The sequence below is a fragment of the Alligator sinensis genome, unplaced genomic scaffold (assembly GCF_000455745.1).
Source record: "Alligator sinensis unplaced genomic scaffold, ASM45574v1 scaffold234_1, whole genome shotgun sequence".
NCBI lineage: Eukaryota > Metazoa > Chordata > Crocodylia > Alligatoridae > Alligator > Alligator sinensis.
This window is the reverse complement of record NW_005842334.1, coordinates 1,371,201-1,389,101: the sequence shown is the minus strand read 5'-3', so window position 1 is coordinate 1,389,101 and position 17,901 is coordinate 1,371,201. Positions and strand designations below refer to the sequence as shown.

General features: G+C 45.5%; 1 protein-coding gene across 5 annotated transcripts in view; it reads left to right on the top strand.

Annotated features, from left to right (window-relative positions):
• Positions 1-17,901, top strand: part of LOC102376713 (macrophage mannose receptor 1-like) — a 90,363-nt gene that overhangs the window by 60,156 nt on the left and 12,306 nt on the right. For 2 of the 5 annotated variants that reach the window (XR_001358440.2, XM_025210096.1), the window contains exons 22-26: positions 1,189-1,352; positions 10,125-10,227; positions 10,925-11,157; positions 12,693-12,858; positions 14,665-14,813. Coding sequence is in view for 3 of the 5 variants with exons in the window: in XM_025210096.1 (XP_025065881.1) it covers positions 1,189-1,352; positions 10,125-10,227; positions 10,925-11,157; positions 12,693-12,858; positions 14,665-14,813 (815 nt within the window). In the remaining 2 variants the exon portion in view is untranslated. Of the gene's footprint in view, positions 1-1,188; positions 1,353-10,124; positions 10,228-10,924; positions 11,158-11,809; positions 11,933-12,692; positions 12,859-14,664; positions 14,818-17,901 lie in introns of those variants that run through there. The other 3 variants (XR_003095254.1, XM_014522276.2, XM_025210097.1) reach the window with 2 other exon arrangements.

The following is a 17,901-nucleotide window of genomic DNA, read 5'->3' as shown; positions in this document are numbered from 1 at the left end:
AAGCCCAGAACACACCAAAAGGATCCAGACCGTGCCATCACAAGAAATGCAAAACCTGCCAACACATCTCCACTACCCCCACTATTACTACACCCCACAACAGAGCCATCAGCGTTCCTGGATCTTACAGCTGCACCTCCAGAAATGTAATATATCTCATCCAATGCACCAAATGCCCTGATGGACAATACGTAGGAGAGACCAAACAACAACTGCGCACCAGAATGAACGCACACCGGAAATCTATCAAAGACAGAAACACCCAGTGACCTGTGGGGGCACATTTCTGACAAGAAAACCACTCTCTCTCCAATCTCTCAGTCCTGATCCTCAAAGGAAACCTACAAAACATTTCCCAGAGACAAGCCTATGGACTCCACTTCATCAACCTCCTGGATACTAAAAATCATGGACTAAATATAGACATTGGATTTATGACACATTATAACCTGCCTGACATCTGACTCTCCAGGTATCTCTCCACTTTCGTCCCTGTCTCTCTCTCCCCCCTCCCCACCCCCCAGCCTGTCTCTCACCCACTGACTCCTCAATCTACATTTTCACTGACTGCCTGTCTTGTATGCATACCAGCCCAGCCCCTGGCTTCTTTACTTTTCATTCCATCCAGGAAGAGCACGCGCCAACTGGTGAAACTTCCTTAGCCTGACAAAGGGTTTTTGAACCCGAAAGCTTGCTTAATAATTATTTTCCAACTATTTGGGTTGGTCTAATAAAAGATATCAGATTCACCCGAAGAACCTTGTCTGCTCTGGTGAATAGCAACACAGTCAAGCAAGAACTGATAGTTTTGAAAGAGCTTGAAACCTGTTGTCCTGCTTTTTTGTTAACCTATATTTCTTTAGCTTTCTTTTACCTTACAAGGTTCTTTGCCTGAATGTGATATCTTTTAGACCAACTTAAATTGCTGGAAAACCTGTACCCTTTTACCTTACAAATCATTTCCTGAGCAAGGGCTTGGGTTACTGGTTCTGGCATAATTTTGCTTTGCCAGATATGAATCTACAAATAATAAAAATTGTATTCACAAGATCATTTAAAAATACATGATTGAGTAAGGTTAATTTGTTTGTATTTTTAACTGTGTCCTTTTCTGCACATACCAAATCTTTGCTGCTAAAAAGAAGGCATGGTCAACTTCCTTTCTTATAAATATTATCTTTGTTCCAGCTTTCCTCACTTACAACTTAAAAGATGCTTCAAGTGACAGCTGGATTGGTTTGAGTAACAGAAACAAGGGACGCATCTCTCTTTGGAAGGATGGAAGTGATGTCTCTTATACAAACTGGGATGCAGAAGATAGAATGCATAGTGCATTTGGATTTCAATATCCGGTAAACTTTAATTGCAGATTATCATCCAAAGGAATTGGAGAGGTCACTGGACACATCTATACAAGATGCTATTGCACAGCATAGCTCGTTGCTACCGTGCAGTATCATTGGTGGGTAGTAACCATAACAGCAACCATGCTGTGCAGTAGTAATGAGCTACTGTGCAATAGAATAAAAAAGCCCATGCAGGGATGGTACTGAGCAGTAATGCCAGTTACTGTGCAGTCATTTAGTACTTGGTTAAGCAAGTACTAAATGACTGTGCAGTAACAACTCCACGGTCCACCACTCATGTAGATGTGGCCACTGAGTCTTTCAATAAACTGCTCAAATTACTTCTTATATAGTTTCCCTCTTTCTCTGCAACATTCATTTTCTTGTAGTTGGGTGCAGATCTGTAATGTTTCATGATCCAGCTTCTTCTAGAAAAGAGTTTAAGTAGCTCAAGAGATGAGTATTGCATTCATGCAGTTTTGTAATGACATTCCAAAATGCTGTAGGTTCAGTGGGCTGCCCAGAGCCACAGGTACAACAGAAAATTATTTCCTTTTTATTTGGAGAATATTTTTGATGCATTACTGAAATGATTGGAGGGAGATTAAGAGTATGAAAGAGTTTTAAATATTTTCTGCATTTTTCCCTTCCAGTTTTTTTTGAGTTGAGCCTGGCTTATAAAAGGGCAATAAATATTTTTAGAGCAGTGAGCAGGCCTTGTCAGTCTTCACCAGTATTGGAAGAAATTAGAAACTGTTAAGGACACTAATTTATATATGTTGGGCTAACCCTTATCAAAAAACATCTTGTATAACTGTTGACTTTTAAACTAAAAGCCAAGTAGAAGAACAGAAGAACATGAAAACTGCCATTTACTGGGTATAATTTGGGTTATTTTTGCCCATGTGCATCACTTACCTACATTGAATTCCATCTTCCATTTAGCCGCTTATTTGCTCAATAGCACTAGATCCTTCTGTAGTTACTCACAATTTACCTTGGTCTTAACCACTTTGAGTAATTTTGTGTCAACTCTTCATAAATTTTCACAAGCATACACTGAATTGCATACACCTAATATCTTTTTTACCCCAGTTCCTCCATGCATTCAAAAATTTTCATGAAACAAATTTAATCATTTCAAACTACTCCACTCCCAGTTTTTTCAACATACACACCCACTCACCTAATCCATTCCACCTTTGTTCACTCTTTCATTGTCCTAGGTATGCAAGCAGACATAGTTTAACGAACCCACAAGTTTAACAATTTTTCCAGGGACTATCTAGTTATATGCCATATCATGTAAATCAGGATTGATACCTTAATCATATCCACCTGGTGGAGAACTGCTGCCCCTCCTCAGGAAGTAGTCCCCACTTATTGTTGAGACTACTGCCTGCCCTTAGGATGAGGTTAAGGAGCTGGGGACAAGGATCATTGAGCCAGGGCATCAATCGTCTTACTCATCTTCTTTAGGAGATAGTGGGTACATCTATGTGAGATGCTTTACTGCACCATTGCCTAGTTTACAAAGCAGTAAGCACATGTGTCTACACCTGTGTGTGCTTACTACACAGTAAAAATCCCTAATCGCGAGGTAACAAATTTAAGCGCAATTAGTAACTGCAGTAACACATGTAGATGCAACTCAGCAGCAAATTTGCTGCCAGGTCTGTCCAGCCACTAGGGGGCTGGCTTGAGGCCAGCCCCAGGGCTCCTGGCTGGGAGCTTCTCCTGCTCCAGGGCTGGGCTGGCTCACTGGCAGCCTGTGCCTGCAGGCTATAAAAGCCTGCAGCCATTTTGTGCCTTGGGGGATACATCACAGGCAGTCTGAGGGCAGTGCAAGTCTTGTGTGCCCCCTGGGCAGGCTACAGCTGAGCTGTCCCTGACTTCCTGGAGTCCTTTGTTTTTGCATGACCCTGCACAGCTTTGTGGCTACCAGGGCACTGCTGCCAGGCAGGTGGGTGTAGAAGATCTGGTGCAGGCTGCTCCAGCCCCTGGCCAGCCTGTCAGTACCCCAGGGCTGCCTGCAGACTGGTCTTGGCAACAGGGCCAGGACCACCTGCCTACTGCACACCCCAGCAGCCTGCTCTGTACCTGCAGCTGCTTCGGGGCATAGCCTCTGCTATGTAGCTGCTGGTCCCTTGCCGTGCCCCTGCACTTAGCATTGCTGGCAGCTGCCCAGAATGGCAGCAGAGGGACAGCTGCGAGGAGGCTTAGACAGTCAGTCCAGGACCTACGATGGCCTTCTCCCCATCCAGGCCCACCTCAACCCAGGTGCACACACCCATGCCCTCCACCCAGGGCTCTAACTGGATCCAGGAAGAGATTAACGACCTTGTGGTGCCCAGGACATCGGGCGCAGCTACATGCCATTATCAATGGGGAGGACTATGCTGAGCCACCAGCCTCACCAGCCCCAGACACATGGTAAGCCCTGCACTGGGGTGGGGGGCCACTCTACTCCAGTCCCCACCCCTGCTCCCAGCCTCCCCTTCCTGCCTGGCCTGCCCACACTCTCCTGGCCCTGGGTTTCCCCCACAACACACAGGGAGGTGGGACACAGTGCAAAACTTTATTGAGCAGCCCATGCCCCAGCAACTAGGCAGCTATAGGCCTCTCACATGCTGAGGAACAAGTCAATGCTGGCAGTAATGTCCTCCTCAGCAGCGGTGGCAGAGACATATAGTGATGCCACAGGTAGCATTCCAGGCAGTGGCATAGGTTGTAGGGCAGCCGAGGCTTGCCTTCTCACCTTTATAGCTCAAGGCCCCAAACTGGGAGCACGGGTATGCCCAGGGCACCAGGAGGAACAACAGCAGCAGGACATAGTAGATTGGGCACCCCTCAGCCTACACAAACAGCTCATCATGCACTGCCCAGGGCACATGCAGCAGGGACACATTTAGGGTTCAGTGGAGGTATGGTGGGGGGGAGGGGGGTGGCCCCAGGGTGTTTCCCCAGAGATGCCTCCCAGCATGGAAGGTGGAGACTTGGCCAGCTCCTCATCCCAGTTGTCCAGAAGTCTCATGCATCTCAAGCCTGGGCACCATGGGCTGTGTAGCAGTGTAGCAGAGCAGTTGGCCTGCACAGGGAGATTTTGGGGAGCGGGATGTGGAATCATGGCAGCATGTGCTGGAGCCTGGCCTGTCCCACTCTGGGGCAGGGGAGGCAGACTGCCTGTGGCCAGCACCCAGTGGCCTGCCAGACCTAGGGGAGTGTGTGGGGATGGGGGGTTTGGTCAGTGGCCACCTGGGCCTGAGCCTGCCCTGCCGACTTACCATGGTCCCTGGGCACCCATGCATGGCCAACCCCCAATCTGAGGCAGGGCAGTGCATGGCCCCTGATGCAGGGCATCTTATCTCCAGACTGTTGCAAACTTGAACAAAAGGCTTCTGTCTCCTGGCTCTGCAGATCCAACATCTGGACTTGGGGGAGTGGCCATGGAACCAGCGGGGATGCCAAGTCAGGGAAGCCGCTGCCCAGTGCCACAGCCCTCCAGATGCACCAGCTGCACCAGAGGCACTACAGGATCAGACCCTCCTCCTCCAGCAATGGTTGGTGGTGGCCAAGGAGCAGGAGCGGACCACCTGGGCCTGCTGAGAGGAGAACTTGGCTGAGGAGGAGAGGTGGTAGGAAGAGGACCTGGCTCACCAGGAGAGGTGGCAAGTGGAGGACATCACCAGGGAGGAGCTGGTCCAAACTGACTTCCTGGCCCTGGAATGGGAGCAGCTCCAGGTCTTGTGAGACCAAAATAGGATCTTGGGCCAGGCCATAGAGGATGATGACTGTCATACTCTGGACACTGTCCTGGGCCTGGCAGTCTTGTGAGTGCCTGCTGCTGCCTGGCCCCTGTCCCTAGCCCCACAGACCCCCTGACAGCTTCTTGCCACCCCACAGCATGCCCCACCTGGTCCTGGGAGGAGGTCCTCCTGCCACTTCCCTCCCACAGGAGCCCCTGGCCCAGCCCCTACCCCTGTGTGCCACCACCTGCCTGGGCCCATCCCTGCTGCTTGCCCCAGCTCTAAGTGGACATTGAGCTAGAGCTGTCTGGAATGGTGCCGAGACTGGATGTCAGCCATGCTGGGCCTGGACTCCACCAGCTAAAAGGGGAGCCAACCACTCCAGAGGAGCACTGGTTGCCATCAACCCTGAGCGAGCCCTCCACCCACCAGATGTGCCATGGCATGCACACCCATGGGGGAACAGCCTGAGTCCAGGGTGCTGGCCACCTGCCCCCAGGCTCTGCCCACTAGGTGCCCCCACCCTATGCCCCCGCCACTCCAGGACAGCAAAACACAGACTTTGTAAATAGTTTCACACTGGGAAGAGAGATTTTTTGATTGTTGGTGGGTGGGGAGGGTGGTGGAGGGAGCTCTGTTTGTTCAGTGGGGAGGAATGGGGGTGTGTCATGAGGAGAATAAAGATTTCTTCTTTGGACATGTGTCTGGCATGAGAGTGGTACTGGAGATGGGCAGGGAGGCCTGTGGGCTGCAAGGCAAGTGAGCTAGAGCTGGGAATGCTTCAGGGGGTGATCTGCAGCTGCTGCCGCAGCTTGTACTCCCACTGCCAAGCCACCTCTGCAAGCTGTGCCTCATCCACCCAGGCCTCATGGAACAGCTCTCCCTTGGCCTCACAGATATTATGCAGCACACAGGCTGTGATGATGACCCAGGGGAAATTCTTGTTGGCAACCTAGAGGTGGGCAGTGAGGGAGTGCCAGTTGCCCTTGAGGTGGCTGAAAGCACACTTGACCAATGCGTGGGTCCAGTCCAGGTGCCAGTTAAAGTGGGCCTGGCAGGGGTCTAGGTGGCCAGTGTTAGGGCCTCATCAGCTAGGAGAGAAGCGGGTAGGCTGGGTCTCTGATGAGCAGGGGTGGGACAACCACAGCATCTAGCTGCAGGCCCAGCATCCCCAGTGTGAAGTGCCCACTCTCCATGAGTCCCACCAGCCCAGAGTTCCTAAAAGTGTCATGCATGGGCATTATGCATGCTGCCTGCCCAGCCAGTGCTCACATGAGTGAATGTGTCCTGGTGGTCCATGATGGCCTACATGACCAGAGTGGAATCCTCTGTGGCTATAATAGAGGTGGTCTCCATGGGGCGGGCATGTGACCTGTATGTGGGTCCCATCCAGGACCCCGATATACTGGGGGAACCCTAGTGCACAGAACCTTGCCACCGCCACCTGGGAGTCATGGACATGGAAGACGGTGTCCACCAGCATGTCCTGGAGGGCAGTACACACATCCAGGATGGCCCAGTGGTGGCCTTGCCCATGCCAAACAAGGGCTGGCTGGTGCAGTGGGCCCAGAGACAGTGGGGCTGGAGGCCCAGGAGGGTAATGATGGCCCCAGCAGTAGCCTTATGGAGCCACTCATCAGTGTCCCTGGCATCAGCAGCTGCATGGTGGCTGTGGCCCTGGGAAGGCACATTGCAGGTGGGTAGGCAGTGGTTGGTCATGGGGGAGCTGAATGAATCAAGATGGCCATGAGCCAGCCATTGGTCAGTTAGACAGGCCAGCAGGATGATTGTGATGGCCAGCAGGTTCCTAGAACACTGCTTGTTGCTGCCAGGGCCAGGGACTGGGGCAGCCATAGTGCAGGAAGGCAGGGTAGGCACAGACAAAGTGACTGTGTGCTGCCTCTGCACATCCCATGCTGCTCCTGAGCACATGAAGGGGCTGCCCAGACAGCACAGAGCAGAGCTGCCTTTTAAAGAGGGCTGCCAGGTAGGCCTGTGTGAAGCGGCTAGTATTCACTTCGGATTTGGATTCAGCCAATTTGGGGGAGAATGATTCGATTTGGTGATTTGAATCACTGTCTCGAATCGATTCAGCTGAATCTGCTTCGGTGATTTGGCCGCTGCCAAATCGTACAAATCTCCAAATCAGACAGGACTCATCCCCCGCCCACTCTCCCAGCCATTTTTTTTTGTCTCCCAATTCAATTCAGATTTGGTCATTTGACCTCTGAATCGGGCCAAATCTTCTCTGAATCAAATCAGTGACCAAAGCTTCACGCACCCCATTATGCAAGTAACTGGTTAATCATGTAACAAAGTTAGTCTGGCCACGTATGCAAAGTAAGACTGGCCACAAGTGCAAAGAAATTATCACACAATTGACTAGATAATCATGCAATAAATTTAGACCAGCCACACATGCGAAATAATTATCACACAATAAAAATGACTATCCAACTATAAAAAGAGACAACCAGCTATCAAGTTTGTGCTTGAAAATGTGTAACAACACTATAACTGGTTTCTATCTAGCTTTAATTTGAACTTGTAGCAGGGGCCTTAGAGAAATCACTTACTTTATTAGTCTAGACAAAGATCACCATACATGTGTGGTTGCAGGAAGTACATTTTGCATGTGCACATGTATGCATCCTGTTCATGTGAGTAATTACATTCTTGACTATTTCTAAACCTAACTGAACCATTAAAAGTGATTAACAATCAAAGAATAGTGTCAGTGACATGCAAACTATGTTGTTATTGGTTTTGTTCAGTAATAATCCTTTTTCTTTTTGTAATCATGCATTACGGCACTTTTATTCTTTTTTTGCTCTACCCTGAGGTCATTGTAGTGGCCTGGTGTCCTAGTCGACCATCACCCCTTCACACACTCCCATTGTTATGCTATTTATTTTATTACGTTTTATTATTTAATTTGCCCAGCTTTCTTAATGAGTGTTTTAACAGCTAAATTAATAAGTAACAGAATAGAACAGACCCTGGTTAGTGAAATGAGAAAGTGTCGTATTGCAAACCTTGTGATCCAAAATCAATAAGAATCTCCTCCACTTCTATGGCTGAATTCATCATGAACTTTTCACTCCCAGCCTCTCTTTCACAGTAAGCACCAGTGCAGGCTTTAAAAGTTTCCATGTTCTCTTTTCAACTTCATTTTAATACTAAGATATAATTGGGATCTGTTCAGTAACAAATGAAAGAGAGGGTGGGTACACAATATTTATAATCCTAGGTTTTGTGCCTTTTCTTGGTGTTTAATTCTCATCTCAGAAGTAATAGTATCACTTAAGCATCACTTCTCTATGGTAATAAAAAGTATAACGCTGATGAGCAGGCTGAGCTGAAAGAGTAGAAGCACTGGAAAGATACCCAGAAAGCAGGTGAAATAGATACTGTCTGTAAAAGGATGCCATAAGGAATAAAGCGTTACTATCATTGTAATGCAAATTTCACACAAAAATGCTATCAGAATTCAAGTGTAAAAGGAAGCAGGACTGATGCTGCCAGGGCTATAATGTGACAGAATTTCCTCCTTTGCTACTGAAGACAAGGTTCTTTGGGTAAATCTGATATCTTTTATTAGACCAACTCAAATAGTTGGAAAAATTCTTCTTAGCAAGCTTTTGGGCACAATCAACCTTCATCTGGCTGAAGAAGCATCTACAGATGGTCTCTGCTCTTCCTGGATGGAGTGGTAAAGCAGCCAAAGGCCAGCATGTATGCAGGAAAAGCAGTCAGTTAAAATGTAAATTGAGGTGGTCAGTTGGTGAGAGATGGGGCAGGGAGGAGAGGGTAAATGAGTGTAGCTGTAGTCAAAGGATGAGAGACAGGAGGGAGAATAAATGGTAAAAAGGGGAGAGGTACCTGGGGACTCAGATGTTAGGCAGGTTATAATGTGTCATAAATCCAATGTCTGTATAGGCCATGATTTTTTGCATGCAGTAGATTGATGAAGTAAAGTTCATAGACTCATCTGTGAAAGGTATTTTGTAAATTCCCTCTGAGGATTCCAACTGAGAAAGTGAAGAGAGTGGTTTTCTTGTGAGAAATGTGCCCCCACAGGTAATTGGTTATTCTTGTCTTCGATAGATTTTTAGTGTGTGTTCAATCTGGTGCGCAGTTGTTGTTTGGTTTCTCCTACATATTTTCCATCAGGGCGTTTGGTGCACTGGATGAGATATATTGCATTTCTAGAGGTGTTTAAGCAACAAACCTCACCAACATCATCACCAGAAGCAAACTTCCTATAGCCCAAACACACCGAATGGATCCAGACCATGCCAGGACAAGAAATGTAAACCTGCCAACACATCTCCACCACCCCCACAATCAATTACTACACCCCACAACAGAGCCATCTACATTCCTGGCTCTTATACCCGCACCTCCAGAAATGTAATGTGGGGGCACGTTTGTCACAAGAAAACCACTCTCTCTCCAATCTCTCCCTTCTAATCCTCAAAGAGAATTTACAAAATACCTTTCACAGATGAGTCTATGAACTTCACCTACTCAATCTACCATATACAAAAAATCATAGACTAAATATAGACATTGGATTTATGACACATTATAACCTGCCTAACATCTGAGTCCTTCCACTTTTTACCAGCTACTCTCATTCCTTCCGCCCTCCCGCACCCTCCTGCCTCTCATCCTTTGGCTACAGCTACATTCATTCCTCCTCTCTCACCTACTGACTACCTCAATTTACATTTTAACTGATTGGCTTTCTTGCATATATACTGGCCTCTGGCTGCTTTACCACTCCATCCAGGAAGAGCACAGACCATCTGCAGATACTTCCTCAGCCTGATAAATGGTGTTTGTGCCCAAAAGCTTGCTAAGAAGAATTTTTCCAACTATTTAAGTTGGTCTAATAAAAGATATCGGATTTACCCAAAGAACTTTGTCTGCCTATGTCTTTAGACCAACATGGCTACAACCTACATTCTTTTGCTACTGACATTTTTTTACTTACCGTTTTTTCCCCCTTCCCTCCACCCTCCTACAGAAATCCTGTGTTGTTATTAAAACCAGTCCTCTTGAAAAGACAGGGAAATGGATGATAGAAGGATGTTCTCAACGCAGAGGTTTTATATGCCAGAAAAAGAGTGGTGAGTTCAGTTTCACTAATCTTGCAAATTAAAACACATTAACACTTCCATTTTTAAAGGGTTTTGTTTAAAATGTTGGGAGAGTGAGTATGCATGCACACTTGTGCATATAAACATAGTAGAGGAGATCTACAAAGACAATATATAGTGTAAGGCGAGTAAGTTGAATGATAATGGAAGTTATTAAGTAGTTAATAAGTAGTCTCAATTTTGGAGTGGTACATTGGATTATTTGTATATTTGGCAAGCATTAGTATAATACAGTGGCACTTGTTTGATCTAGTTATGATATGGGCCAGTGTTACATACACAGCTCCGATTTGTAGTTTATACCTCATCAACAGTGGTCTGTTCTGGTTCTGAAATCCTCAAAGAATTCCAATTATTCATAGTTAAGGATTTATAATGTGAATAAACATCTTCTAGGATCAATACTAAACTCATTTATACTTATGATTGTGTAAAACACATGTGTGCTTAATGCTTCCAACCTCAAAATGTGGTTTTGATTACTGCTATTTTGAAAAGCTCAGTTCATCATTGATATTAAATTAGAAGGTTTTCCTATTTACAATTAGTACTGTGCTGCTTTGTTTTTTAATATTCCAGGTGTTTGTTGCTCAGTAAGTAGCACACTGTACATCTAAATCCCAAAGATTATCTTTGTATATTTTTATCTTTCCCCTTTTTATTGCAGACTCAAAATTATATAAACCCTTGACAGCTATTCCAAATGATGGTTTTTCCCATTTTGGTGATAGTAGCTATTCACTCATCCAGTCCAAAATGACATGGGAGGAGGCACGAAAGAACTGCATGGATAGATCATCAGAACTTGCCAGCATTTTAGATCCATACAGCCAATCATTTGTGTGGCTATTGATGCTAGAACATGGGAACCCAGTTTGGATTGGTCTTAACAGCAATGTGGTAAGAATATCAGATAGGATGCAACTGATCCAGGTTATTTCAGTCTTCATTTTTCCTATTCAAATTATATGAGCCGCCATTACCATAACTGTATTTAGCTGGATTCCCCATGCTCTTAAACCAAACATGTCAGACTGCAGAGGTGACCTCAGCAACAAATATTGATGTTAGGATAATCTAGGCCAGAAATTTATCAAACAGAACCATTTAGTAAAGAGCTGATTTCAGTGAATGAATGGCTTTTAAATGCATATGCATAGAAAGAGAGTCTTGACAAGTGGTATTCAACATGTAGAGCTATGGTAGAGCTTGTAATCTAAATATAGAGCTTGGCCAAGGGGTTCCCATTATTTTCTACCACATGATGAGCTTCTTTTGCCTTCAAAAACACTCAAAAACTAAATTCATAGAGGAATTAAACCCATGTGTTTGGTCATGCCAGAGATTTAACAGAAGAACATGAAACATGTCATATTGGGTCTGACCAGTGGTCTGTCTGTCTCTGACACTGCAAGCATTAGAAGCTTAGAGAGTCTATATATGTACAGGGCATGTCTAGTATAATTCAGCCCCTGTCATATTCTTTCTGAGTTCATCCATCACTGGTTTGGAGATGTTAGAAGATACGTTCCCTGACTCTTCTTTTTAATAGATCTCTTCAGTGACATCACATCTAAAGTTCATACCATACAACATATTCCAATTTTTTTTGGATGCAGTAAACCATTGTTCTTGACAGAAACAATGTACAAAGGGGAACGAGAAGGAGTCAAAGGTATAACAAGACTGAAAATTATCCTGGTTTAATCTTCCTATTTTAACCATTATAATGGTTTAATCTTCCTATTTTAAATTATATTTGGTGTAACTTTTCCTTTGAAGAAACTGGAATATTATGGGTAGGAATCTTTTGTTACTGAGAAAATATTATATTTCCTCTTTTTGACACTGGGGTTTATAAATATTTGGATTGTAAGTGTGCTTTGATATTTTATCTTCCCCCATGTGGAATCATAGTCATGTGACTACATAACCATAGCTAAAATATAATGGCTTTTGATAGAGCCCTTCTATCTATACTGTTACTCTGTAAGGGAAAGTCAGGCTTATAGTTTTACTCCCAACTTTTCCTGTCTTCCCTCATGACACCTCTCTTCCTCGGACATTCCTAGGATGTCCTTCCTAGAACATCCTCATAATTCTTAAATCCTTATTTGAAGTAGAAGAGGTAGAGTAAACTTATTCCTGAGGAATTTCAATTACAGACCACTCTGTGCTCTCATTAATGTACAACTTCATATCTTATTCTAAGCACAGTTCACCCAGAGTATAGCACCATAGATTGTTCATCTAGTGCTATATTATTATTAATCATAAAACATGTTATTAGTATGTTTTTGTACTGCTGTCCAGAGGTGGACAGCAATGTACACAAATGTTAGTTGTATGTTTATGTTATTTTGCTAGGGTAGTATGTATTGCTATATGGATGTAATAAGCCAACCTTGAAGTTATCCAATTGATTTTATTTTCAGACAAATGGCAATTACAAATGGATAGATACGTGGAGAATGGATTATACTCAATGGGCGAGTAAGGAGCCAAAACAGACAATAGCCTGTGTCTATGTAGATCTTAACGGAATGTGGAAGACAGGGTCATGTACCAAAAAATATTTCTCTGTCTGCAAACTTTCTGATGGTAAGCAATGTAATTTAACTGTTTAAACTGGGGAGCATGGAGGTCCATTAGGATACATAAGCCGCCAGAGAACATACTAGTCTTAGGGGTTAGACAAGACCTTTGGGTCTTTCAGTACAGGAAAGCAAGACAACAAAAGCACAACTAAGAGGAGATCCTGGAGAACAGAGGTGGTATGTGTGTGCTGAGCACCTGAAAGTTGTGTCTGGGGGTGGAGGTATGGTTGTGCACACACAGGAGAGTCTTATGGCACATGGGCTGCTGCTGTGGTGCAGGCTCCTGGTCCTGCTGCTGCTGCCCCAGTGCCGGCTGCTTCTGCCACATAGGCTCCCTTGGGGCTGCCATACTGGTCCACACCATCTTAATTTATTGCAAAAAAAAAGTTAGTTCATTCTGAAAACTGTTAACATTCTTCCTGGAACTCACTCAGTTTGTACTCTAGTGAGGGCATTTTTCATTTATTTTTCACAACCTATAGACCTGAACAATTATCTGCCTGATTTAGTGAATAAATTATGTGTTATGGACAAGAACCCCACTCCCATCCCATGAACTCCATGTCTGGTGAATGCAGACTTGCTTCAAATTAAAATCTTATTAACTTAGCTACTGCCAGATTTAATGAAGGATGTCAATGCCTCCATGTTAGGTGTTGTGTGGCCCCTGGAGTGGAATCCAAAGGTCAGAGTTATGTGCCTTTTCTTTTCTATGTAATTCAGAGGAGAGTTAAGTATCTCAGAAGTGTGATTACTGAGTGAGAAGCTGCCTATACAGACCCAATAGTAACCAGTGAACATCTGAAATCATACCTCTTTGCAGAGCTTAGAGGCCTGACTCAGAGCTGCAAGGGAAGCTCTTCCATCCTTATGGGTACAGGAGCCTAGAACCCATTCCTGATTGTAGGGGGCCATGAATGTTCACTAAAAAGAGTAAGCATGACCTGGTCTTTTAAAATCCAGCTGGAGAAGGAACAGAAGCCAGGTGATAATATCTCTTCTACTTAAAAGTTCTTAAGAGGTAGAAATATTTGGCCAGGAGGTGGAAGGTGGGTTTTAATCCCTCCTCAGCCTTGGAGATTCAAACCTATATCCTCCAGTCTCTTAAGAGAACTGCCAGTATACAGTCTCTGTAACTGAAACTTGTCCGCTCGGTGAGTAGGGCATTTAGCCCTGTTATCAATAGTATTTCTGTTTTTTTAATCTAAGATTTATCAAAAATATCTTATCCAAAATTTCTGTTTCTAATATAGACTGTGTAAATAATTCTGGAAGGAGGGAATGGGACTCAAGAGCCCTTCTTCCCACCTGAATGTCCTAATTACTGAGCGACAGTGCTCTTCTTTGCTTGCCCTCTTTGACCTGTTCTAGTCAGTTTGGTAACTATCTAAACCATTGATTCTAATTACACTTACCTAATCTGGTCTTCCTGCAAAGCTTTAGTGTGACTCAAGGAGGTTCAACATTACCTAAAATTACCTATGTTCTCCTCAAAGAATAAGGAAGAATACATTAGAAAATAAAAAATTACGTGCAAAGCATATTAATTTTATTACTCTATGAGATTTTCTACCTTAGCAAAACAAAAGAAATGTAGCTTCAAGGCTGCATATATCTTAATAGGGACAGAAACTGCGTAAGAAATAGACTTGTATACTCATAGGATGAGAATATAATTTGGCCGAGCATTTACATTTCATTTATTCTCTAGTCCATTTTTTGGAATACATTTTGGTTTCACGAGACTACTTGTGAAACCACAAGTCTTTTTGTGAGAGAATTGAATTCAAACTACATAATTTCCTAACAGTTATGGCCCCGACTGATCCACCACAGCTCCCTGGAAAATGCCCTGAATCAGAAAGATACAGCTCTTGGATTCCTTTCCATGGCCATTGCTACTACATAGAGTTTTTAAAAAGTAGAAACTGGATGGAGGCTTCCTTGGAGTGCAGACAAGTAGGTAAGTGCTGACTTTTTGAAGAGTGGAAATGTAATTAGCGATTCACAAATAGTATTTTTAAGACTAGTTCAGCTCCTAATAAACTTAGTTCATTACTGACTCTTCACTATTAGTGTTTCATATTTACTATTTGTATTTCACTTGCCCAATTAAATTGGACTGATCAAATCATTATTTAGTTTTTATACATTAGCAAATAGCAACATGCAGAGTTATTAAGTGTCCAGGTCAGTAAGCATTGAGGACCCTTTCCCAAGGTCCTCAGCATCTGTGATTAACAGAAAACAGAAGCTATTGGGAAAGGTGGGGGAGCAGAGGAGAGAAAAACTCTAACTAGATCATCATAATTAAATCTCGGGGAACTGTTCTATGATGCTTAATTACATGTTTACAACATATCCCCAGCACTCAAGGGCTACATACAGATAATCAAAAAGCCCAAGGCTGAATTGATTCGATCTTCCCAGGTTAGTCTAAACTGCATAGATTGAACTGATAACCAAGTGAACAGACATTCACTTTTGATTCCTGAAATGCATTCACATGCCTGTAGTGGTGCAAGCCAGAAGCTGGGGGGCACTACATCATGCCTTCCTGCTGGGCTAGAGCAGATAGGTTGGGCCAAATCTATCCTACCCACCCTGCAAGGAGGGGGGGTGTAGGGGAGGTACAAAGCATCTTGGGTATAGGTGGATTAACAGATAGGCTAGCTCTGCCCATGTCCAGGAGTGGTACCAAATAGGAGCCCTGAGATCCTCATCAGCAGGGAGGAGAAAGCCGTGGTTTTAAACTTGGCACTGTTTTTGTCCCCAGCAGAGAGAGAAAAATTGTGCCAAGTTTAAAACTGTGGCTTTTGCATTTACTTCCCTGTGAGCTGGAAGTGGGGCCCCTCTGCCAATGGCGGGCAGGGCCAGGTACACCACACTGCACCATACCTCGGCAGGGGGGGGTTGGGGGTGGGGCCAGACTGGGAGCACTACATCATACTGCACCCCTGTGGCCTGGCGGGCAGTGGTGCTGAGGGGAGTATTGGGGGGCTATAGCTCCCCAAATTCATCTTAGCCTCCCCATAGCCAACCCTCCCAGTGCCACCCCTACTCACAGAAACATGGCTTGGTGCTCCCAGCCCAGCCCAGTGCATCTGCGAGGCAGTAGGGGATGTAGCTGGGCAGCAGCTCCCTGCAGGTAAGTGTAATAGGGGCCTGGGGCATGGAGCTAGACCATGCCATGGGCAACTCATGGTGCGGGGGGTGGGGAGCAGGGAGCTGCCTCAGAGTGATTGAGAGTGGGGGAGGGGGGAGGTCCTGTGAGGGGAAAGTGTGTGTGTGTGTGTCTGTATCTGTGTGTGTCCATGTGCAGAGTGGGAGAGCGTAGAGTGTGCACCTGTGTCTGTGTGCACACCTGTATATGTGTGTGTACATTTGGCCATGGTGGGGGAGGGGGGCTTGGGAGCAGGGAGAAGAGAGGTGGGCATGTGCCCCCCTACCCCTAGCCTGGCAGAGTCCACCCAGCCTCCCCAGCCAGCACCAGGAGGGGAAGGAGCCCCCTCCTCCACCCCTGCAGCCCAGTTCCCATGGTGGGACAGGGCCTCCAATTTTGTGTTTGCCTAGGGCCCCAATACACCTTAATCCACCTTTGATCCTCGGATGCTGGGGGACTGAGAGTTAACTTGAAACTGAAGGGGATCTGGGACAGAAGTTCAATAAACCAATTTAACCTAAATCAGTTATATCTGATACTACATCCATCCAGGTTTATCTTAAATCAATTTAACCCATTTTGAAAGCAGTTTATGTGCACTGAACTTCTGTTGTGTTACAGACTTGAACCAGTTTCCCATCATTTATACCATTTTATGTGTAATTTCTATCTCGAGCCAGTGGGAGGACCACCTTCACATGTGCCAAACTTGAAAATTTGTCAAAGAAATTGCTGCAGCTGACCCTTATTCCTAAACCACAGCCCCTCCCCTCCAGCCCCGCTGCTGCCTCTCACTCCTTACCTACTGTACATTGCACCCCAGCTTTGCCAGTGTCCCTCACACCTAACCCACAGCCCTCTTCCCCCTGAGTCCCACCAGTGTCCCTCACTCGTGACCTGCTGCCCTCTGCCCCTCCCCAGCCCTGATGCCCAAACAGCTCGCATGTGTGTGCTCTCTCTCTCTCTTTTACTGTAAGCAGCTGTCGGGGCCTGCGCATAGAGCACATGATCCCCTGACAACCAATCACCCTTTTCAGCTGTCCCCCAGCCCCAAGCAGCCAAGCCGAAAGTGCCAGAGAAAAACAGAGGGAGAGCAAAAACCCAGGCATTTGCTTACATTTAAAAAACCTGCCTGGGCAGAGGACAGGGAATCAAAAAAGAGGACAGGTCTGGAAAAATCCAGACGTATGGTAACCCTAATTTTTCACATATTTAAAAATAAACCCCTGGAATAAGTTCCACATAGGTTATTTAGCCAGTAGGAAAAGTAAATATTACATTAATGAGCAAAATGAAAGAAGAGATGTATAGGGGCACAGCTGCAGGGGCCAGAGAGACTGGCACCACAGGGGTGCAGCCTCAGAGACCAGAGAGCATGAGGCCACAGGGACGCAGCTACACAGGGCCAGGGGCCCAGAGCAGATTGAGGGAAGCCAGTGGCTGAAAGCTGGGCTCAACACAGTGGGTCTCAGTTGGACAGCTTAGCTACATAAATAGGGGTGGAAGCCTCATTGGCTGAGACCCCAACAGAGTGAACAAAAGATACATAAACTTCTGTGAGGCATGGGGCATGATAAAGGGGTAGTCTGGGGTCATGCAAATAGTCCTTAAGGCAGTAGCTCATCACCTCCAGATGTTTGTCAGCATAGACCAGATCTGGAAAGCCTTGAGGCAGCCTTCTCTTTGAGAACCCCAAGAAACATCAATACGTGGCAGGTGAGTGAAGGGGAGTCTGTTCCCAAAAGAAAATTCAAATATAAAGGGACTCTGGGGTGCCTCCAAGCTTTTTCAAAGGCTGGTGAGGATTCATAGATTCATAGATGCTAGGGTCGGAAGGGACCTCAATAGATCATTGAGTCCGACCCCCTGCATAGGCAGGAAAGA